Source organism: Amblyomma americanum, chromosome 3 (assembly GCF_052857255.1).
Source record: "Amblyomma americanum isolate KBUSLIRL-KWMA chromosome 3, ASM5285725v1, whole genome shotgun sequence".
NCBI lineage: Eukaryota > Metazoa > Arthropoda > Arachnida > Ixodida > Ixodidae > Amblyomma > Amblyomma americanum.
In genome coordinates, this window is record NC_135499.1 from 42279446 (window position 1) to 42300175 (window position 20730).

The following is a 20730-nucleotide window of genomic DNA, read 5'->3' on the forward strand; positions in this document are numbered from 1 at the left end:
CTATAGGGGACATCTCTGTATCTGTAACCCCCCACCGATCTCTAAACACAGTCTGAGGTGTAATCTCTGAATCAGACTTTATCGATATCACAGAAGCTGAAATGCTTGAAGGGCTTACCGACCAGAATGTAATCGACGTTCACCGAATCAAGATCCGCAGGGATAACAAAGAAATAGATACCAAACACATGGTCCTCACATTTAACACCAGTACCTTGCCCGAAACAATCGAAGTTGGATACTTGAAAGTCAACGTCAGACATTATATACCCAATCCCCGCCGATGTTTCAACTGTCAAAAGTTTGGCCACGGCTCACAAAGTTGCCGCGGCCGCAAAACCTGCACGAAATGCGCTTCGAAAGACCAGCATTCTGAAGAATGTGACGCAGCACTGCGCTGCGCAAACTGCGAAGGAGACCATGCAGCGTACTCCAGGGCATGTCCGTCCTGGAAAAAAGAAAAGGAAATAATTACCATAAAGACAAAAGAAAACATTTCTTCAAAGAAGCAAGGAGGCGTTTTGCGCTTACGAACACATTCTCTTTCACAGCGAAACCCAACTTCGCTGATGTGGTGCGCGGGGGCGTAGACAGCACTACGGCACCTGCCGAGGCTGCTTTCACAGAGCCAGTGGCAGGGCCATCCACGCCCCAGGCAGGGACAGCGAAGGCTGCTCTGCCACCCTCAAAGCAGGGAGCGCCGGTCCATAAGTCGGCACCCCGCAGGACCTCCCCCCGTCGGGAGAGGCCTGAAACTAACACAACCGCGGCCCCTCCGCGGTCCTCCAGCACCTCGGTTGAGGTGATGGATACAGCACCCACTCCGCCTCCACTACAGAGGCGGAACAGCTCTCTTGAGCGGAAAAAAGACAGGCCCCTCATAACGGGCCCACCACATAAGTAAACCCCGCTTCATTTCTTCTCAAAAACATAAACATGGCTTTTTTAATTCAGTGGAATTGCAGAGGACTTATGCGGAACTACAGTAACATAACACATATTTTAGGGTCACTGTTACCTACAGTTTTATGTCTTCAGGAGACCAATCTTGGTCCACAACATGTGCACATCCTAAAACATTATAAAACTTATAGACGTGATCGAGATCAGGCAAATCGACTCTCGGGAGGCGTCGCGATTGTTGTCCAACGTGGCATCCCAGCTCAAGAAATCAAGCTCAAAACAAAACTTGAGGCTGCAGCAGTCAGCATTGTCAGCTACAAAACGCTAACAATCTGTTCCGTGTACATTCCTCCACACTTTACTTTAAAAGTCCGTGACCTACAAGAACTAATAGATGAACTTCCAGAGCCATATCTGGTAGTTGGAGATTTTAACGCTCACTCCCCTTTCTGGGGAAGCGAACAATGTGACTCAAGGGGACAAATAATCGAAGATTTTATCCTCTCAAATGTTATCTGTCTTTTAAATACGGGAAAAGCCACTTATTGTTGCCCAAGCTCGGCAAAAATGAGCTTCCTCGATTTAGCTTTCGCATCACCATCGCTTTTTAACGATTTTAAATGGGATGTTTTAAATGATCCTCTGGGAAGTGATCACCTACCTATTATCATCAGCCTCTCATTGTCTACTGCAGTTATCCCCACAAGACCACGGCGCTGGAAACTTCACCTCGCCGACTGGTCACTTTTTACAGCTAATGCCACACTAGAAAAGGAATTTTGTGAAGACCTCACCATAGACGAAATTAACGAAAGGTTTACTACATGCATAATATCAGCCGCTACACTAGCCATACCACAAACAACAGGACTCGTACACAAAAAACATAAAGTATGGTGGACACAAGAATGCACATTGGCAAAAAAACAACAAAATAAAGCTTGGGGATCTCTGCGTCGGTGTCCCACAGCGACGAACTTGATTGCCTTTAAGAGGGCCAAGGCCAGAACGCGATTCATTTGGAGAAATGACGAGAAATCCTCGTGGCAGAAATATGTGTCCTCAATAAACAGCTCAATAGCCTAAAAAAAAAATGTGGGAAAAGGTTCGTAGATTCAGTAGTGACCATACCTCTTTCACACTTCCTCTATTGACTACACCCGGGACACAAGCATCATTAGAAGAACAGGCCAACATACTAGGTGAGCATTTTGCTGAAGTTTCCAGTTCGTCCCATTACACAAACACGTTCCAGAAGCACAAAGCAATAGCAGAAAAACAAAAACTTCCATTTGCAGCAGGTATTGAATAGGGTGTTATCTTCTGGTAAAAAGACAGCACCAGGCCCAGACAATGTGCATTACGCTATGCTTGCCCATCTCTCTGAGGCTGCCGTGCAGGCATTGTTGAAATTCTTTAACAAAATATGGACAACTGGGAATATACCTGAGGAGTGGAAGAAAGCAATAATAGTACCTTTTCTGAAACCCGGAAAACAACCAACAAGTCCTAACAATTACAGACCGATAGCCCTCACCAGCTGCATCGCTAAATCTTTCGAAAGCATAATAAGCATTAGACTGACCTTCACACTTGAATCTCGTCGACTCTTAGATTTACATCAATGTGGATTTAAGAAAGCATGCTCGACCACAGATCACCTTGTCCACCTAGAAAACACCATCCGAGAGGCGTTCATCCACAAACAGCACTGTATCGGGGTCTTCTTTGATTTGGAGAAGGCCTATGATACCGCGTGGAAGATCGGCATCCTCCATGACCTAGCAGAGCTAGGGATCCGCGGCAGGATGCTGAACTGCTTGAACGACTTCCTGACTAACCGCACATTCAGAGTCCGTCTAGGAGCAACTCTATCAATGACATTCACCCAAGAGAATGGCGTACCCCAGGGATGCATTTTAAGTACGACACTCTTTATAGTAAAAATGAATTTTTTGGCCAAAGTAATACCTATGTCCGTAATGTATTCAGTTTATGTAGTTGACATACAGATAGCATACACTTCTTCCAACATACTGTCCTGCGAGAGACAAATACAAATCACACTAAATAAACTGCTTGCTTGGGCAGAGAAAAATGGATTCAAGTTCTCCCCTCAAAAAACAGTAGCTGTTTTGTTCTCATTACGACGAGGCCTACAGGTCGATCCCAATCTGTGCTTGAATCAAACCACACTGCCAGTCAAACAGGAACATAAATTTTTAGGCGTCACTTTTGACAAGAAACTTACATTTCTACCACACATTAACAACCTGAAAAAGAAAGCATCCCAAGCCCTCAATGTATTAAAGGTACTCTCGCGAAAACGGTGGGGGTCCGTAGAGCATGCCTATTACAAATATATCGCTCTTTAGTGCGCTCCAAGCTGGACTACGGGTGCATAGTATATTGTCACGGAGTTCTCACGGAGAGACGCTTCAACAGCTGGAGTCGGCAAGAGGAGACGGTAATGGCGGCCGATCCACGATAGCACGATCGCAACCTCATCGTCTTCGCGGACAGCTTGCGCCACCTGGCAACACTAGGTGGCATTATTCCCCCCTCCGAAAAAGAAGGGCATCGCAGTGGGGCCGACAGCAGCGTAGGCGCGCTAAGGTTCAGAAGGGAAACAGAGAAGAACGCGAGGAAAACGGAGCACACACAGAGTCACAACGGAGGGCCGCTAAGCCGTTATCGGGCATAGTACGGCTTAAGCCGCACAACGTGCACAATGTCAGAGCTGTTGGGCTGTCGACGTCTCGGTTGCGCGGCACCGTCGGGAACCACTTCATAGGTAACATCACTGATACGCCGTAGCACTTTATAGGGGCCAAAGTACCGGCAGAGTAGTTTCTCGGACAAGCCCTGGCGGCGGACAGGTGTCCACACCCAAACTTGTTCACCGGGATTGTAGTCGACCTGTCGGTGTCGAAGGTTGTAACGGCGCGCATCAGTGCCCTGCTGCTGGCCGATGTGTACGCGGGCAAGCTGACGGGCTTCTTCAGCGCGTTGGGCAATTTCATGAACATCGGGTGCGAGTTGGTCGTCATCGAGGCATGGTAGCATCGCGTCAAGCATGCTCTGGACTTCACGTCCATATACAAGACGAAAGGGAGTAAAGCGTGTAGTCTCCTGGAGGGCCGTGTTGTACGCAAATGTGACGTACGGTAGCACCTCATCCCAAGTTTTGTGCTGAACGTCTACGTACATTGACAGCATGTCCGCAATGGTCTTGTTTAAGCGTTCGGTTAGCCCATTGCTCTGCGGATGATAAGCTGTGGTCTTGCGATGGCTAGTGCAGCTCAACGTAAATATATGGTCGATTAGCTGCGCTGTAAACGCTGTGCCTCTGTCGGTAATAACGCACGAAGGGGCTCCGTGCCGCAAGACGATGTTTTGCATGAAAAAGTCGGCGACCTCTGAAGCTGTGGCACAGGGTATCGCCTTGGTCTCGGCGTAGCGAGTCAAATAGTCAGTAGCGACTATGATCCACTTGTTTCCTGAGAGTGACAACGGAAAAGGACCGAGAAGGTCCATTCCTATTTGATCGAACGGAGAGCGGGGTGTAGTAACGGGCTTGAGAAAACCCGCCGGCTTAAGCGGTGGCGTCTTCCGGCGCTGGCATTCACGGCAGCTTTTTACGTACCTTTGGACATCGTCCGAGAGTCCGGGCCAGTAGTACATGTTGCGTATCCTGGCGAGCGTCCGGGAAAAACCCAGATGGCCTGAAGTGGGCTCGTCGTGGCATGCCAATAAAATGTCGGCGCGAAGATCGGCCGGAAGTACCAGAAGGTAAGCTCTTTCTTGGCCTCTCGAGTTCTTCTTGTATAAGATACCTTCGCGCAAACAGAAAGAGCCGAGACGTCGAGCGAAGTGTCGTGGTAGAGGCATGGCGTGACCTTCAAGGTTGTCAATCAGCGGTCGGAGGTCCGTGTCAGCCCGCTGCCGGGCTATTATGTCCGATGCATTAAGTATACCGAGGAAACCGCTGTCGTCGTCGATTTCGGGACCGGAAGAGTCGAGTGGTGCACGCGACAGCGTGTCGGCGTCTTCGTGTTTACGGCCCGACTTATATACGATGGTAATGTCGAATTCTTGGAGCCGTAAACTCCAGCGGGCCAATCGTCCAGACGGGTCTCGCAAATTAGCCAGCCAGCATAGGCAGTGGTGGTCGGTTACGACTTTGAATGCGCGGCCGTAAAGGTAAGGGCGAAATTTCATGGTGGCCCATACGACAGCAAGGCATTCCTTCTCTGACGTAGAGTAATTGCGTTCGGCGCGGGAGAGAGTACGGCTAGCATAGGCTATAACTCTCTCAATGCCCTCTTGGTGTTGGACAAGGACAGCTCCAAGACCGATATTGCTGGCGTCGGTGTGGATCTCGGTGTCGGCCTCTTCGTCGAAGTGTGCAAGAACGGGAGATGTCTGAAGGCGTTGGCGGAGCGAAGAGAAAGCCGTCTCTTGGTCTATTGTCCAAACGAAGGAGGTGTTGCTCCTGGTGAGGCGCGTCAACGGCTCTGCAATCTTTGCGAAGTCCGCAATAAACCGTCGGTAATATGCACAGAGACCCAGAAAACGCTGGACAGCTTTCTTGTCAGTCGGAGTAGGAAAATTGGCGACGGCGGCTGTCTTGTCGGGGTCGGGTCGAACTCCGTCGGCGCTCACAACGTGACCGAGGAACCTGAGCTCTGTGTAACCGAAGTGGCACTTCTGGGGCTTCAGCGTAAGGTCAGCGGAATGGAGGGCTCTGAGGACAGTTCGCAGGCGCACGAGATGCTGTTCAAAAGTTTCTGAAAAAACGACAACGTCGTCCAGGTATACAAGACAACTTTGCCACTTGAGGCCGGTGAGGACAGTGTCCATCATCCGTTGAAACGTCGCTGGCGCAGAGCACAAGCCAAAAGGCAGCACTTTGAATTCATAGAGGCCATCTGGTGTAACGAAGGCAGTTTTTTCGCGGTCCCGTTCGTCCACTTCAATTTGCCAATAACCGCTCTTCAGGTCAATGGATGAAAAGTACTTAGCACGCCGTAATCTGTCCAGGGAGTCATCAATGCGGGGCAACGGGTAGACGTCCTTTTTAGTCACATTGTTTAATTTACGGTAGTCCACGCAGAATCGAAGTGTTCCATCCTTCTTTTTAACAAGGACAACAGGCGAAGACCACGGGCTTTGGGAAGGTTGAACTACACCGTCGTCAATCATCTCCTGAACTTGCTTTTGGATTACTTCCCGTTCTTTGGCGGAAACACGATAAGGCTGCTGGCGGATAGGGCGAGCGTCGTCATACGTAATGATCCGGTGTTGCGTTAGGGGCGTTTGACGAACTTTCGACGAAGAAGCGAAACACTGTTTATACTCCAATAGCAAGTGCTCTAAGGCCAGGCGCTTTCCTTCGGGGAGGTTGCAGTTGATGTCGACATTCGGAACAGATTGGTCGTCAGTGGCGCGCGATGATTGGTCGTCAGGGGCCGCTGCCGCGAACGCAAAGCAGACCGGAACATCCACAACCGCTTCAGCGGTAGCGATCGCAGTTCCAGAGAAAAGGTGCCGGTGCTCTGGAGAAAAATTTGTAACAAGGATCGCAGACCGGCCAGCGCGAATTGTTAGTAAGCTTCGAGCGGCGCAGATGCCTTGAGTCAGGAGGAGCGAATGATTAGCCTCGGCGACTGCTTCAGCGTCGTGCAACTCAGCACAGGCGACTTCAATCAAAACACTGCTACGGGGCGGAAGTGTGACGCTGTCGGCGAAAACGCGAAGTGCGGCACTGCGTTGGCAGGAGTTGTCGAGTTCGGCGGCTTGCTCTGTGGAAAACATGACGATTCGGTTGCGCAGATCGATAATTGCTCCATACTCCCGCAGAAAGTCGATGCCGAGGATTAGGTCCCGAGAACACTCGCCCAGGACGATGCAGCTGACGACGAACGTGGACTTGCTGATCTGAACGCGAGCAGTGCACATACCCTTGGGCGTAACCAGATGACCGCCGGCAGTTCGAAGGTGCGCGCCAGGCCAAGGGGTAATCACTTTTTTCAGAATGGTCGCCAGTTGTCCACTTAAGATCGAATAATCGGCCCCGGTATCAACTAATGCGCTTACTCTGCGACCATCGATAAGAACGGGTATTTCTAAAGAAACGCGGTTTTTTAACTCTGGTGATGGCGTCGGCGGGTTTTTGTCGGATTGTAGCGGCGACGACGGGAGGTCTTCAGCACAGCGCCCCCCAGCGACCTCGCCCCCGAAGGTCGCGGGTTTCAGTTTTCCCGACGAGGACTTGGCGATCGGCCCGGTGCCGCTCGCGAGAAGCCGGGAGGTGTCGGGGAAGAGCGCCTCGGTGAGGGTGAGCGCGACTGCCGCTGCGCTCGGGATGGATTGCGCTGGTCCGCAAGGAATTCTTCAATTTCAGGGGGTCGTTCACCTTGACGGGGTCTCGGTGAGTCGGTGCGGAAGCCTTGGATGCCGATGCGTCGGTAATAACAATTTCGATAAAGATGACCTGGCTCTCCGCAGTGAAAACAGAGCGGTCGTCGGTTAGGTGTACGCCAAACGTCGGCCTTTCGGAGGGGTGCTCGACGATCCTCGAAGTACTGCACCGGTTGCACAGAGGGCCGCGGGGCTTGAGGCGTGGCGTGAATTGGTGGCGGCGAAGCGGGAGCCGGACGCCTTGCAACTTCGGCGTACGTCGGACGGTGGTAGTCCCCAGGCAGAGGTGGTACGTCGACCACAGGAACAGGGCCCCGGAACGCCTGTTGCACCTCCTCTCGTACAAGAGCGGAGATGGAACCGAGCGCAGGCTGCGACGGGCTACAAAATTTGTGAAGCTCCTCACGCACGATTGTGCGAATAAGTTCCCGCAAATCATCAGGATGCTGTCCGATGGTGGCAAACGATGATGTGACTGCAGCAGCATGCACGGGCCGGTCGTAACTGGCGCAACGCTGTTGCAGGACCTTCTCCATCGTTGTGGCTTCCGAAAGAAATGCAGCAACTGTAGATGGTGGGCTGCGCACGAGGCCTGCGAACAGCTGCTCTTTGACGCCTCTCATTAAGTGCCGAAGTTTCTTCTCTTCAGGCATGGCAGGATCAGCTCTCCTGAAGAGCCGCGTCATGTCCTCGACGTACATTTGTACGCTTTCGTTCGGTAGCTGGACGCGGGACTGGATTGCCCGCTCCGCTCTTTCGCGGCGATCCGCGCTGGTGTAGGCCTCCAGCAGGCGACGGCGAAACTCTCGCCAGGAAGTTAGAACTTCCTCACGGTTCTCAAACCACGTGCGGGCGCCATCCTCTAGGCTAAAGTAGACGTTTCTTAGTTTCGCGGCGTCGTCCCACTGGTTATAAGCAGCCACACGCTCGAAGTGAAGGAACCAGTCCTCCACGTCTTCGAAAAGGTCCCCGTGGAAGGCCTTGGGAACCCGCGGGGTCTGCAAGGTATAGTGGGCAGGTGTAGCACCGGCAGCTTGCGTGAGAATACCGGTGGCTGGTATCATGACTGTCGCGAGTGGTCCAAGCTCCGGTGAAAGTCCCTGCAGCCTCCGGCTGAAGCGGTGTACCGGGGTGTCAATCGGCGCAGGGCTGGCGGCATGGCTCCCTGGAGGGGTTTCTTGCATGGGATACTCGTACCCAGCAGGCTCCACCAAATTGTCACGGAGTTCTCACGGAGAGGCGCTTCAACAGCTGGAGTCGGCAAGAGGAGACGGTAATGGCGGCCGATCCACGATAGCACGATCGCAACCTCATCGTCTTCGCGGACAGCTTGCGCCACCTGGCAACACTAGGTGGCAATATGGTTCGGCAAGAGCATCCTACTTGAAACGACTGGACCCTGTTCATAATCTTGGCCTGCGCCTATCAACTGGAGCATATAGAACATCCCCGGTAAATAGTCTTTACGTTGAAGCTAATGAGCCCACACCAGAGGATAGAAGAGTCACACTAACATGCACGTACATCCTAAAAGCCCGTTCTCTCCCTAAACATCTCTGCTATCCCATTGTTACCAAGTGCCCATTTAGGAGATTATTCAATAATAAACCACATTTTATAAGGCCACTAATAATGCGCTTTGAAGATAAATGTGAGGACTTAGCAGTGCTGGATGCCCTACCGAATATTGCACAAAGACATGAATATCTACCACCATGGTACAGCCTTCCTTCGGTGTGTGACTTCACACTGACACACGTAAACAAAGAGAAAATGCCACACGAGCACATACTGCAAGAGTTCTTTGCACTACAAGAAAAATATGACACTTACACTGAATTTTACACTGATGGCTCAAAAACAAAGTCATGTCGGAAGTGCAGTAATTCAAGGAACAAATGAAAAAATACGATTGCCACAGTATGCATCGGTATTTACTGCGGAGTGTTATGCCGTCTTTGTAGCTGTAGAACAAATAGTAGAACAAAACATAAAAAATAGCATCATTTACACCGATTCACTGAGTATGCTCAAAGCGCTGCATTCTACAAATGCTGCTGAACCCATAATAGGAAAAATCATACATAACATAGTTAAAATTACAAAGCAAAAACATAACATTATATTCTGCTGGGTCCCTAGCCATGTTGGAATTTTAGGTAATGAGAGAGCAGATGCTTGCGCAGCACAAGCTAGAATTGGCCTTATAAAACAAGTTAACATACCACAGAGGGATTTTTCTAAATTACTGCACAGTAAACTCAGGAATAAGTGGCAGATTGCATGGGACGAACAGACAAACAACAAACTACATTCTATAAAACCTGTTTTGGGAGAATGGAGATCATGTAAACATCAGGAGCGTTTCATAGAAGTTATTTTGTGTCGACTACGCATTGGACACACACACCTTACTCACAACTTCTTACTGACAAAAAAAGCAAACCTCTCTGCGAAATGTGTGGCGATGAACTCACGGTAAACCACATTTTAATTGTATACAAAAAACTGGAACAACTGAGGAAAAAATATTTCACAACATTGTACAATGAATACATCCCTCTACACCCCATGTTACTTTTAGGAGATCAAGCACTGGTTGATTTTTCAAGCATTTTTAAGTTTCTCAGAGAAGCCAATGTTTTATACAAACTTTAGATATGAAAAGCGTAACCTTTAAGAAAAGCTCTAACCGTGTGTTTGGCTCATCATAGCCTCAGTTGCTTTTGCGCCATTAAAATCAATATAACTAACTAACTAATGATTGGTTTGGAGCCTCGACATCCTTGCGCAGGCAAGGATGGCTACAGAGGTTACCTGACTTTCTGTACAGCTTTCACTAATGTCCATTTTTAAAAGGTCTTGTCTTCGGCATCACTAGGTAGTAAAACCCACATTTTAGGCTGTCTACACCACTGGTCACTTTCCACATTTTTTATACAATTCTGCAGAAACCTTTTATATACCTTGTGCTTGGTGCATGATGGCCTTAGCTGCTTATGTGCCATTAAACCCAACACAACACAACACATTGACTGTAACCGAGGGGAGGGAGGGTATGTTTCTCTCTGTAGTTTTTGCTGTGTTGCCTAGAAAAGTTGTCACAGAGTGTACAAACAGCTGCCAGCCTCTTTTGGTCACTTTATTTTCGATTGAGAGCTTAATACCTGTTTTCAACTATCAGTACTTGCAGTTGAGGATAAATACAAATGCTTTGCTGCAAAACACACCCGTGAAAAGAAAGAGAGGCTGCTAACTTGTTTTCACCCTTCCAGCATAATTTACCTGCAAGGCCTACCAGGCATTAAATACCATATTTACTCGAATCTACGTCAGCCTCGATTCTAAGCTGACACTCGAAAGTTGAAGGCCGAATAGCTCGGGCCTTGTTCCCCCCAACCCCCTGGTGACCGGACACCCATACTATTTGATTTTTACTATTCGCTGAATCCGAATTACTCTAAACTGCCAATAGTATTCTGCGGGCGAGTGGCACTATCCTACCTCGCACAGGCAGACCTGCTGCTAGGTTCCACTCAATCCCCCGGTTCTGCCATGGCAATCATACCAATCCCGCTAATCTCTTGCGCATTTATTAAGGCGAAAGCCTTTAATGGCTCATGCTCGCGTCCGTCTGTCTGTCCGTTACGCTCTTCAGCTCGATAAGAAAATCTTTGTGCACGATGAAACTCGAAGCACCATCCTTCCGTTCCGCAGCCGAGCATGGTAACGACTAAGCTACTTCCTGCCAATGCATATGTAGTTCTCCTTGTCTAGGACGCTGGAGAGTGTTTGCAGAAAGGCGTCAAATCAGACGAATGCCTCCCAAACGCCCTCCAGTGTCTCCAGCATTTAAGATTCACAAACAACTGTAAGCACAATTTTTACAAACTATCTACGCCTCTGCAGGAGGGTACTCCTGGTACCCGCCAAGGCTCTTGACAGAACTGAGGAGTGCCACCTTAGACGGCTCCAAAACGGGTCTTTCTGAAATCCCGCAATATTAAAGCACGTGGACACTATATTAACGGGCAGATGCAAATTGTGCGGGCAGTATGCTGACCTATACCACATGGTGTGGGCCTGCCAGTACAATGCACATATAGCCGTTATAAGTCGGCCAACTAGGGAGGGCTGGGAGGGGGCCCTGTCCAGCTCGGACCTGGAGACCCAGCGGGTCCTGGTCCAGAGAGCACGAGCAGCAGCGGCGGCCAATGGCATCCCAGAATAGAGGCTGTCACCCAGCGCAACAACCATCCCCACCTCCCATTCACAATCTAGTACAGTGCAGCAATGAATGTTTTCTCCTCCTCCTCCTCCTTGAATGTAAGCCAGCCAAAAAAATGATTGAGAGCAACAGTAGGGACAACATGCAAACTGCATTTATTTCCACGAACCTGCCCCCGCTCACTCGTCATCGCTGACCTCCTGATCACTGTCCTCTTCGTGCAGTGCACAATATTCTGTGCCATCAAGTGCATTGCAAATGCTGCACTTTTGCAATGAGCGCACAACCAAGCTTTCTGGGATGTCATCCCAGGTTGCAGTGATTAAGCTAGCTACAACCTTCTTGGCCTGTAGCCCTTCTGTGGTGACTGGAAATGCCGCTGACCCGCGATTTCATGAAATCTGGCTGTACTGATTCCACTTCAGGATGGCAGCCTTTCTTTGGGCCCATGAAGGCCTTCTTCGTTGCAGCGCAAGCAAAAAGTGCATTATGAATGCGACAAAATCCTCGATTCTAAGCTGACGTAGGAGTTTCGCACCTCGTGTTTTTAAAAAACCACAGGCTTATATTAGAATAAATATGGTAAGGGAGGGCAGAATCATGTAGAGCATTTGGCACATAATGGCCTTAGTTGCATATGCGACGTAAAACCTAACACAACATACATTAGTATTTATAACCAACTTTATATTGTAGACTTCCTTTTCCTGCTTTTTCATCAGTCCCCCCCCCCCCTCCCCCCCCCCCCCTCCCATATAATGTTCTGCTGGGCCCTTAGGATACTGTGAAATAAATAAATAAATACTTTGTTTACAATTTTTAAACACCGCAGCGGGTGGCCTAGTGCTTTGAGTATCCAACTCATGTGGGAGGCCTACTGGTACCCAACGGTTTCCAGTGGTTGTAAGCCTTCCACTGGCCTGATGCTTGGATTCTCTTGCGTGAAATGGTCGCAAAATGGGCCTCTGACCCCACATTGTGTAGATGAAAAACACCTTGTCACTCCTTGGAGAAAGCTGCCCTTGCACTGTTAAAACTCATCTCCAGTTCTTTGTATAACAGTTGAATCCAGTGAAAAAAGAGAGTAAATGTCACAGTTTAATGTAATGCTGACATGACATTATCTTACTGAATGTTGTCATGAAGTGATGTAAAGGTGGCCAGACACCACCTTACCGGAGGAGTGATATCAGTGGTCTATTAACGCAGGAGCAAGACGCGGGGCACAGCTAGCAAAATGCAACAAGATGGCTCAAGAAACAGACAGAACAGCAGCAACCTGAGTTATAGCATGTGTGGGATGATCTCTTTCATGCTTCCTCGCGCATGAAGATCAGGCGGTGGTTGTGGAATGCCACCCGAAGCACAGGGTTCACAACGACTCATAGCTCGCTTAGCCCTTGCATATTGGTTTCGCCGGACTGAAATCCTTGTGATGGCTCCAAACGGTGTTGCTAACTGAAGGTGCGCAAAACGAAACCACACCGTTAGATGCCTCGGCACGCGAACCATGCTGTACACCGTGTGGTTGCACTGGCTGGCTTTGAGGCTGATGTTTCTGTTGTATATGTTTTTACATTTTTTGTTCTTTGTGGCTTAAGATACGCTGCTTTTACGCTCTTATTAGTGAAAACTGAGAATGATAAAAGGGATTGCCACCAAACAGCCGCAGCAGTGCTCACAGGCCACACCTTTGGCACTTCCTCTATCCTCCACAAACCGGGCCGCTTCTGTGGCTGCTTTGTCTCTTATTGTACAGTGATCTATAACGAGAAGACCACTGCCAGTCATGTTTACAGCCAGCTGTCTAATGCATCGTGGCGAGACGCGATGATGTGCCATGTGGCACTGCACTTCATTTTCCGAGCTGTGAGCATGCAGCAGTCGTGCTGCGGAGTCTCTTGATGGTTGTTGGTGTATTGATTTTATGGAAAGCTTTGCGTTACCGCGCGCGAGCTTTTGCCGCGTCCTGGCATTCGATTCTGTGAGGAAGAAGCAAGTTCATTAATGTGGCCAGAGCAAGATACTGCCATTTGGAAAGGCTGCGATATTTCGTTGCGAGTTGAGATGAACAAGAATTTGTGATTTCTGAATGTTTAGGAGTTTTGATTGGTGAGTGTGCAGTGGGAATTGGATTGAATAGCAAAAACTATTAGAAAACTATTCGAAGTTTTTAGAGGTTTAAACCGGTTTTCTTTCCTGGGTATGGCGTGTGCATTTCTTCCTTATTAGCTGCAGTCTGCGAATGCCTTTTGCAGAGTGGCCACCACGACCACTTATTGTGAACATTCCTTTGCCACTGCCTGCAGGAGCTGCGTCAGGACCCGCAATGGGCGCTGCCGGCACTGCGGCACATGCAGGAGGTGGCCGGCCTGTACTCTGAGGCACCCCTGGGGCCTGCAGCCGGTGGCGGGCGGGCCGGCGGGGGTGCCTCTTCGGCTCCCGGCGCCCAGGCCTTGTACCGGCACGAGGTCATCAACCGACTCCAGCAGCAGCACTCGCTGGTTGTGCTGGTGGCCGATGGGCTGTCTGCCTACATGGCGCAGGCCCAGCGGCTGGTCCATGAACGGCCCGACCCGACGCAGGTGTACGGCGACAGCCGCTATAGCCACGTGCAGCAGGTACAGGAGCGGCTCAAGTTCCTGCGCTTCCTGCTGAAGGACGGCCAACTGTGGCTGTGCGCCGCGCAGGCCAAGCAGATCTGGCACTGCTTGGCCGAGAACGCCGTCTACCCGACGGACCGCGAGGCCTGCTTCAAGTGGTTCTCTAAGCTTATGGGTGAGGAGCCCGACCTGGACCCCGAGATCAACCAGGACTTCTTTGAGCAGAATGTGCTCCAACTGGACCCTGCGCTGCTCACCGAGAGCGGGCTGCGCTGCTTCGAGCGCTTCTTTCGAGCTGTCAACTGCCGCCAGGGGCGGCTGCTGCTCCGGCGGCGGACTCACCTGCTCGAGGACCCCGAGCTGCTTGGCGCGGACTACCTGTGGCGCGTGGTGCTGCACGCGCAGGATGGCGTGGCCGACCGGGCCATTGACCTGCTGAGGGAGACGTACACTCACCTGGGGCCGCGACTGCAGGGATCGCGCACCGACATCCATGAGGACCTGGTGCAGTCCTGCATGGACCGGCTCAAGGCAGCCTACGACACTGTGTGTGCACTCCAGGGGGGCGACGAGGTGGCTCGCCGGGAGAGTGCCACCCGCATGGTGCGCGTCTTGCGGGTGCTTTCCGAGTATGTGGCCCAGTGTGATGGCGATTTCCCCCATGACAGAGCCATCTTACCCATGGCGAGGTGAGTTGTGCCTCTTCTTTGGAATGGCTGGAACTGTTTGCTGCAAGTACTCTGATCACCAGAATATAGCTTATTGCTCTTTCTTTCCTTGTAGAAATGGCTACTCAATGTCCCTAATGTGTGTGAATTGCTGCTTATGTTTGGTACAGTGGAACCTCCGATGTTGAACTCGCAAAAATACACCTATGAGTTCAGTCAAATGTTTAATTCGATACACAAGTACAGTAAAATGTCATTAACTCGACCTCGTTACTTTGGAAATCATGATAATTTGAACAGCCAGCGCAGTCCCAGCAAACACTCATGTAAATCTGCGGCATCTGATGCTCGCTTATTTGGACGCTATGCGTCTCGCATTGGTTTATTTGAACGGCCGCATCCAGGTATAACTGGCACGGCAAGCGATTGTCAAAATAGCCCTTCTCAAGCCTGAATTCTGTGCTGCAGAGCTGCCCGCGCACCTTTGACAGGCGCACAGTGTGGTTGGTATGATGAAAAACAGATGGCCCTGTCTCCAGGAACAGTCCAACCGCTTTGTTTCGGTTTCGCTTTCGTGAGCTTCGTGCCAGCACGCGGCGATGGCAGCTATTGGTCACGCATCAGCCAGCCAATAGAGCCCAGCTGCGTGTAGTTTAGAGCGCTGATTGACTCCGCTGCACGTTTCTCACGCTTCTGTTTTCGTGGTTCTTCCGGTGCGCTGAAACTGCGCACTTCTTATGTGGCATGCGCTCTTAATGCAGCGAAGCTCTCTCACCCTGCATCGCACCGTGAAGGGTGTCTGGAGGCTCCGAGCCATTTTAGAGCTGTTCTGCTTCGAAGCTCTTGACACTGTGCACGATAAACCATTGATGGAAATGTGAGAAAGTCACTGTCATGCTGTTCTCACTCAAAATCAGGCAACCATTGCGCAGTCTATCACCAAATAAATTTACTGTGATATACCGTATTTACACGATTGTAAGTCGACCCCCCCCCACATTACATTTCTGAAAAATAAAAAAAAGACTTGGAGGTTGTTTGCAGTTGGCCTTTAATAATAGAACGTGATAGCACTACTCTGCGGCCTCCGCTTATTGCCAGGTGCTACCGGCTGCTGTGCGCGGGAGTGCCCATGGGCACATTCCAGAACGAAAATGTATTATTCACTGGACTACTCGTCCACACTTGCGCCATCGTCCTCACTAGCGCTGCTGTCGTGATCGCTGCTGCGGTCCCACAGCTCGTCGTTCTAACATCATTGTGCAGCAAAATCCTGCACTTTGCAAACAGCCACATCACGACATCGCGTGGAACACCTGAAAATTTTGCTTCGCTGCCAATGTTGAACTTGTGGCCCAGCGTGCAGTTCCGGCGTAAAGAATGACAGCCATCTTGAATGTAGCCGTGAACGAGCGCCGGTTGCTTACTGGACCTGGAGCACAAATGACGAGTGACGAAGCACTATATTAAAATCTTGTGAAACGCAGCCGGCAGTAGTGAAATGTGTCAGGGCTACCGACACTCCCCAGTGCTGCTGCGGTTCCGAGTGGCGGTGACGCCATGATTGGAACAGCGGCCCTTCCATCAACTGTCGACACTCCCTTGAGCGCTGAGTGCATGGTTGAAAGTCAACAAAAGAAAACTTGGACGACGCCTGTTAAGAGTAGAATGCGAATGCGTTATCAGGCCGCCACCGCTCATCAGCAGACGCAATCTGCGACCAGGTGTGGGGAGTGGGCTGGTGCTGGTTTGCTGCTAATCAACAGCCACCATCGGCCACCGCGTGCACGGTGGGGATGCCGGTAATGCGCGTTGACATAGCAGCTGCTCAAGGCGAGCACCAGGAGTGATGTGACGGAACCGCTGTTGGGATTCAGGTAGCATGACTGGGCCGGAGAAGATACGAGGACGATAGGAGGAAGAAAACTTGGAAAACTTTATGCAAGGACTATTTACATTATGTACTAGTACGGGCAACTGAGAGTGCTTCTCAGTAAAGAGAGCTTCTTAGGAGTCGGGAGTCTCTGATACCTCTCAAGAAGGGGGCTCCTTCTGGCATCAAACCAGCAGCTCCTTAAATACTGTTTGTATTCCCCAGCTTTGTATTCCCCAGATACCTAGCTGGGGAATACAGTTCGAAGAATGATGTCCAATCACACAATGGCACTGAGGGTACCACCCACGGCAGGGCGGTCCTGATGTTTCTTCGCAGCTCGGTCGAGGGAAAGGGAACAGGACCCGGTCACGTTGTCGTCCCCACGGCTTCCAGGTTGCCGTTCACGTGCGTCCGGTGGGCACCTGCATGACACAGGAATGCAGGCTGTCTCCCCCGCAGGTGTCGAAAGAGCTTGCACTGGTGACCGGAACGCAGAAGCTCTGTCGTAGTGCGGCACTCGGGCAATTGTTCAAATCCAGCGTGACTGAAGGGGACCACACTGATACCGCACTTCGTCGTGGTGAGGACCGGAACGAATACGCTTATGGTCTTCGCTGGCATTCCTGTTGAGCGCTATCGTCGCTGCTTCCGGCATTCCTGTTGAACGCTATCGTCGCTGCTTCTGGCATTCCTGTTAGAACACGTGGGGACGCTATTGTCGTCGTTCCCTCTGGCAGTCCTGCAGTCACGTCTCCCCCAGAGGGCTCGCCCACCCTCACGGTGGTCTTCAGGGAATCCTCCCCATGCCCCACTTCGCCGAATTCCACAGCAGGAAGGAAGCGCGAGCACAACGCCGCGCAGCAAAAATGCAGCCACGCTGTAGCATGCCTGATATCTCGTTTGTCTCGCCTTTATTTATGGTTCGATGCTTTGGTTTCTATTTTAAGTCGACCCCTCCCACTTTGGAATTCCAAATTTTGAAAATTGGTCGACTTACAATTGTGTAAATACGGTAAGTGGTTTTTGTCAGTTGAGGTCATTCGAAGTCGACCTTTCGGATATTTCGAACATTTTTTCCTGTTCCTTGAAATTCAAATTAATAAGCTTTTACTGAACAGTGAAAGCTCGTTAACTTAAGCTTCAGTTATTAGAATTTCTGGATAATTTGAACTGCATGACTTGGTCTGGTCCTGCTTGATTTAAGTTTACGAAAACATAGCCCGTTAGTACATGAATTGGTTCCGCCACCAATAGTCTGTATTGCCGCCGCGCCTGGTGGTCTGGGTGTTTAGTTAACCAAGCAGCTCACCCGCAAGGCTGTGCCACCTCTTCAGAGGAGATGTTTAGAATGTGAAAACTGTGTGCGAGGCTGGAGAGGACAAGTTAAGGAGGGGGAAGCAGGTTTAGATTAATAAAACAGGGTAATCTCACCATCGCGCAACTTCCCGATTGCAGTGTACTGCATTTTCTGCTCACTTTCGTTAGTTCAAACTTCACTTAATTCGAAGTCAAGTCAAGTCAAGTCAGTTTTATTTACATCATTATGATGTGGGCAGGCTCAGGCAAAAAGCGAACGATTTTCGCTTGAGGGAGCCCGAGCCCCCCTACATGGCGTACAGCAAGGGCAAAATTTTTTTTTTTTTAAAAGTACAAAATCCACACACGCTACCTAACAGAATATAATACAGGAATTTCAGAACAATCGATATAAACTCTTGGTACATGTTCATTAATACGCAATACATTGGTGTTAACATAGATGCAAAAGTCATTCGTGTCACACTTTTCACACAAAGGGAATACAGTGGCTTACAAAAAATGATTTCTTAGAGTTTGTGTACTAGATGTTTCAAGAGAAAAACGTTCAAAGATGAATTTGTTTAGTAACCTTGGAACTGCATGACGCATCATCTGTCGACCATGTTCTGTACGGCAAAAGGGAATGGTCCAACGTTCGTGTTTTCGAAACGAGTATGGTGTTGAGTTTGTTTCGAGGGATGACAATGCTGTCAAGAAATTGTCACCGTGAGAAATGGATTTTTTATATCTTATGGCTAAGAAAAATTCGTATAGCTTATGAGCGGGTATGATTTTGAATCTCTTAGACAGTTCTTCGGTACGTGTGAGGTAGTCAACATTTGCTATATAACGTACTGCTTTCTTTTGCAGCATGTATATCTTGTGCAGGTTAGTTTGAGTAGTAGAGCCCCAGACAAGGAAACAGTAGTTAACATACGACATGAATAATGTGTTGTATATTATTAATTTAATCGATACGGGTAGATAGGAGCGAAATTTCGCGAGAATTCCGACGCACTTTGATAAATTGGTTAAAGAGAAGCTAATGTGAGGGTCCCAGCTCATGTTCTTGTTAAAGAAAATTCCTAGTGTTTTTACTGTGTCAACCACCTCTATAATAGAGTTGTCTATTTTTAGCCTAAGATCTGATGTAACGGCACTCTGCCGGTAATGAAAAAGTACCGCTTTTGTTTTTTTACTATTTATTATCAAGGAATTTGCTGCGCTCCACGATTTCAACTTTTCTAACACACTGTTTGTGTTTGAAATGAGCAATGGAATATTATTGCCACTAAATAAGAGACTGGTATCGTCTGCATACAGAACATATTTTGGAAGGTTACTGATATTTGTTATGTCGTTTATGTATACAATAAACAGTAGTGGTCCTAAAATGCTTCCTTGTGGAACTCCAGTGGTTATAGGTTGAAGAGTTGAAACATGCTGATTTATTGTTACACATTGATATCGATGCTGTAGGTAGGACTTTAGTAGACAAGCTGCAGTGCCACGGATTCCATATTTTTCTAGCTTGTTGAGTAGTATTTGATGGTTTAGACGATCAAAAGCCTTCGAGAAATCCACAAAAACACCTATGCACATCTTCCTTTTTTCAAGTGCCTCCAGGATTATCTCTTTTTGCATTAGTAAGGCTGTTTCAGTAGACCTGTTTGGGCGGAAACCATGCTGTGACGGATTAATGAGGGTAAGTTTATTGCAAAAGTTCATGAGTCTTTTATGAATTACTCTTTCTAGGCCCTTAGAAAAAATCGGCAGAATAGAAATCGGTCGATAGTTGGACATATCGTTTTTATCGCCACTCTTGAAAAGTACAATCACTCTGGAGATCTGCATTAATTTGGGAAAGCAACCTGTTGATAACGCCAGATTATATATATAAGTCATTAGGGGGGCAATTACGTTCAGCACATATTTAACTGGAATAATTTGTATGCCATCAATATCACGTGATTTGCTATTTTGCAACGAGTTGTATATATTACATACCTCGCATTCATCTGTCGGATCAAAATAAATGCTGCGGCTATTCCTAGGAATTGTGCTGCTCAGAGATTGAGGGTTTTGAGAACTGCTGACAACATCTTTAAAAAATTTGTTAAATTCTTCGGCAAGTTCTCTACCATGTATGCGGCGGCCCTGAAAAACGAGATCTTTGATAACTGGCGACGATGGTGTTCTGTTTAGCAACTTGTTTAGTTTTTTCCATACGTCTGCACTATCTTTACAGGATTCCTGTTGGAACTGATGCTGCAAGAAACGCCTCTTTTCATTTCTCAGGAAGGAATTCAGCTTATTTCTATATTGCTTAAATATTTTTAAATCTAAATGTGACCTCGTTTTGACAAACTTTTTATATAATCTAGCCTTCTTTTTTATTCGTCTTAAACATTCACGGCTGATCCAGGGCTTTCGGTTGTTATGATGTGGCTTTAAAATAATTTCTCTAAAATGTTCACAGTAAATTCGCTTAAAAATGCATATGAATGTTTCATACGCCTCATCTGCAGTGTCACAGTGGAATACAACATCCCAGTTTTCATTCACAAGACTCGAGTAGAAAGATTCCAAGGTTACAGGGGTGATGTTCTGGACAATTACTGTCGTCGAAGTTTGCGCATGCGTTCTTTTGTCTTCACATTCAACAAAAAGGTATATGGGAAAGTGGTCGCTCATGTCGTTACATACAACTCCTGATATTACTTTTTTTGC

The 20730-nt window shown here is 48.8% G+C and overlaps 1 protein-coding gene across 6 annotated transcripts in view; it reads left to right on the plus strand.

Moving 5' to 3' along the window:
- The window catches only part of faf (ubiquitin carboxyl-terminal hydrolase-like faf), a 255988-nt gene that overhangs the window by 54897 nt on the left and 180361 nt on the right, over positions 1–20730 (plus strand). For all 6 annotated transcript variants that reach the window (XM_077657297.1, XM_077657293.1, XM_077657296.1 and 3 more), the window contains one exon: positions 13864–14846. In XM_077657297.1, the coding sequence (XP_077513423.1) occupies positions 13864–14846 (983 nt within the window). The remainder of the gene's footprint in view (positions 1–13863; positions 14847–20730) is intronic.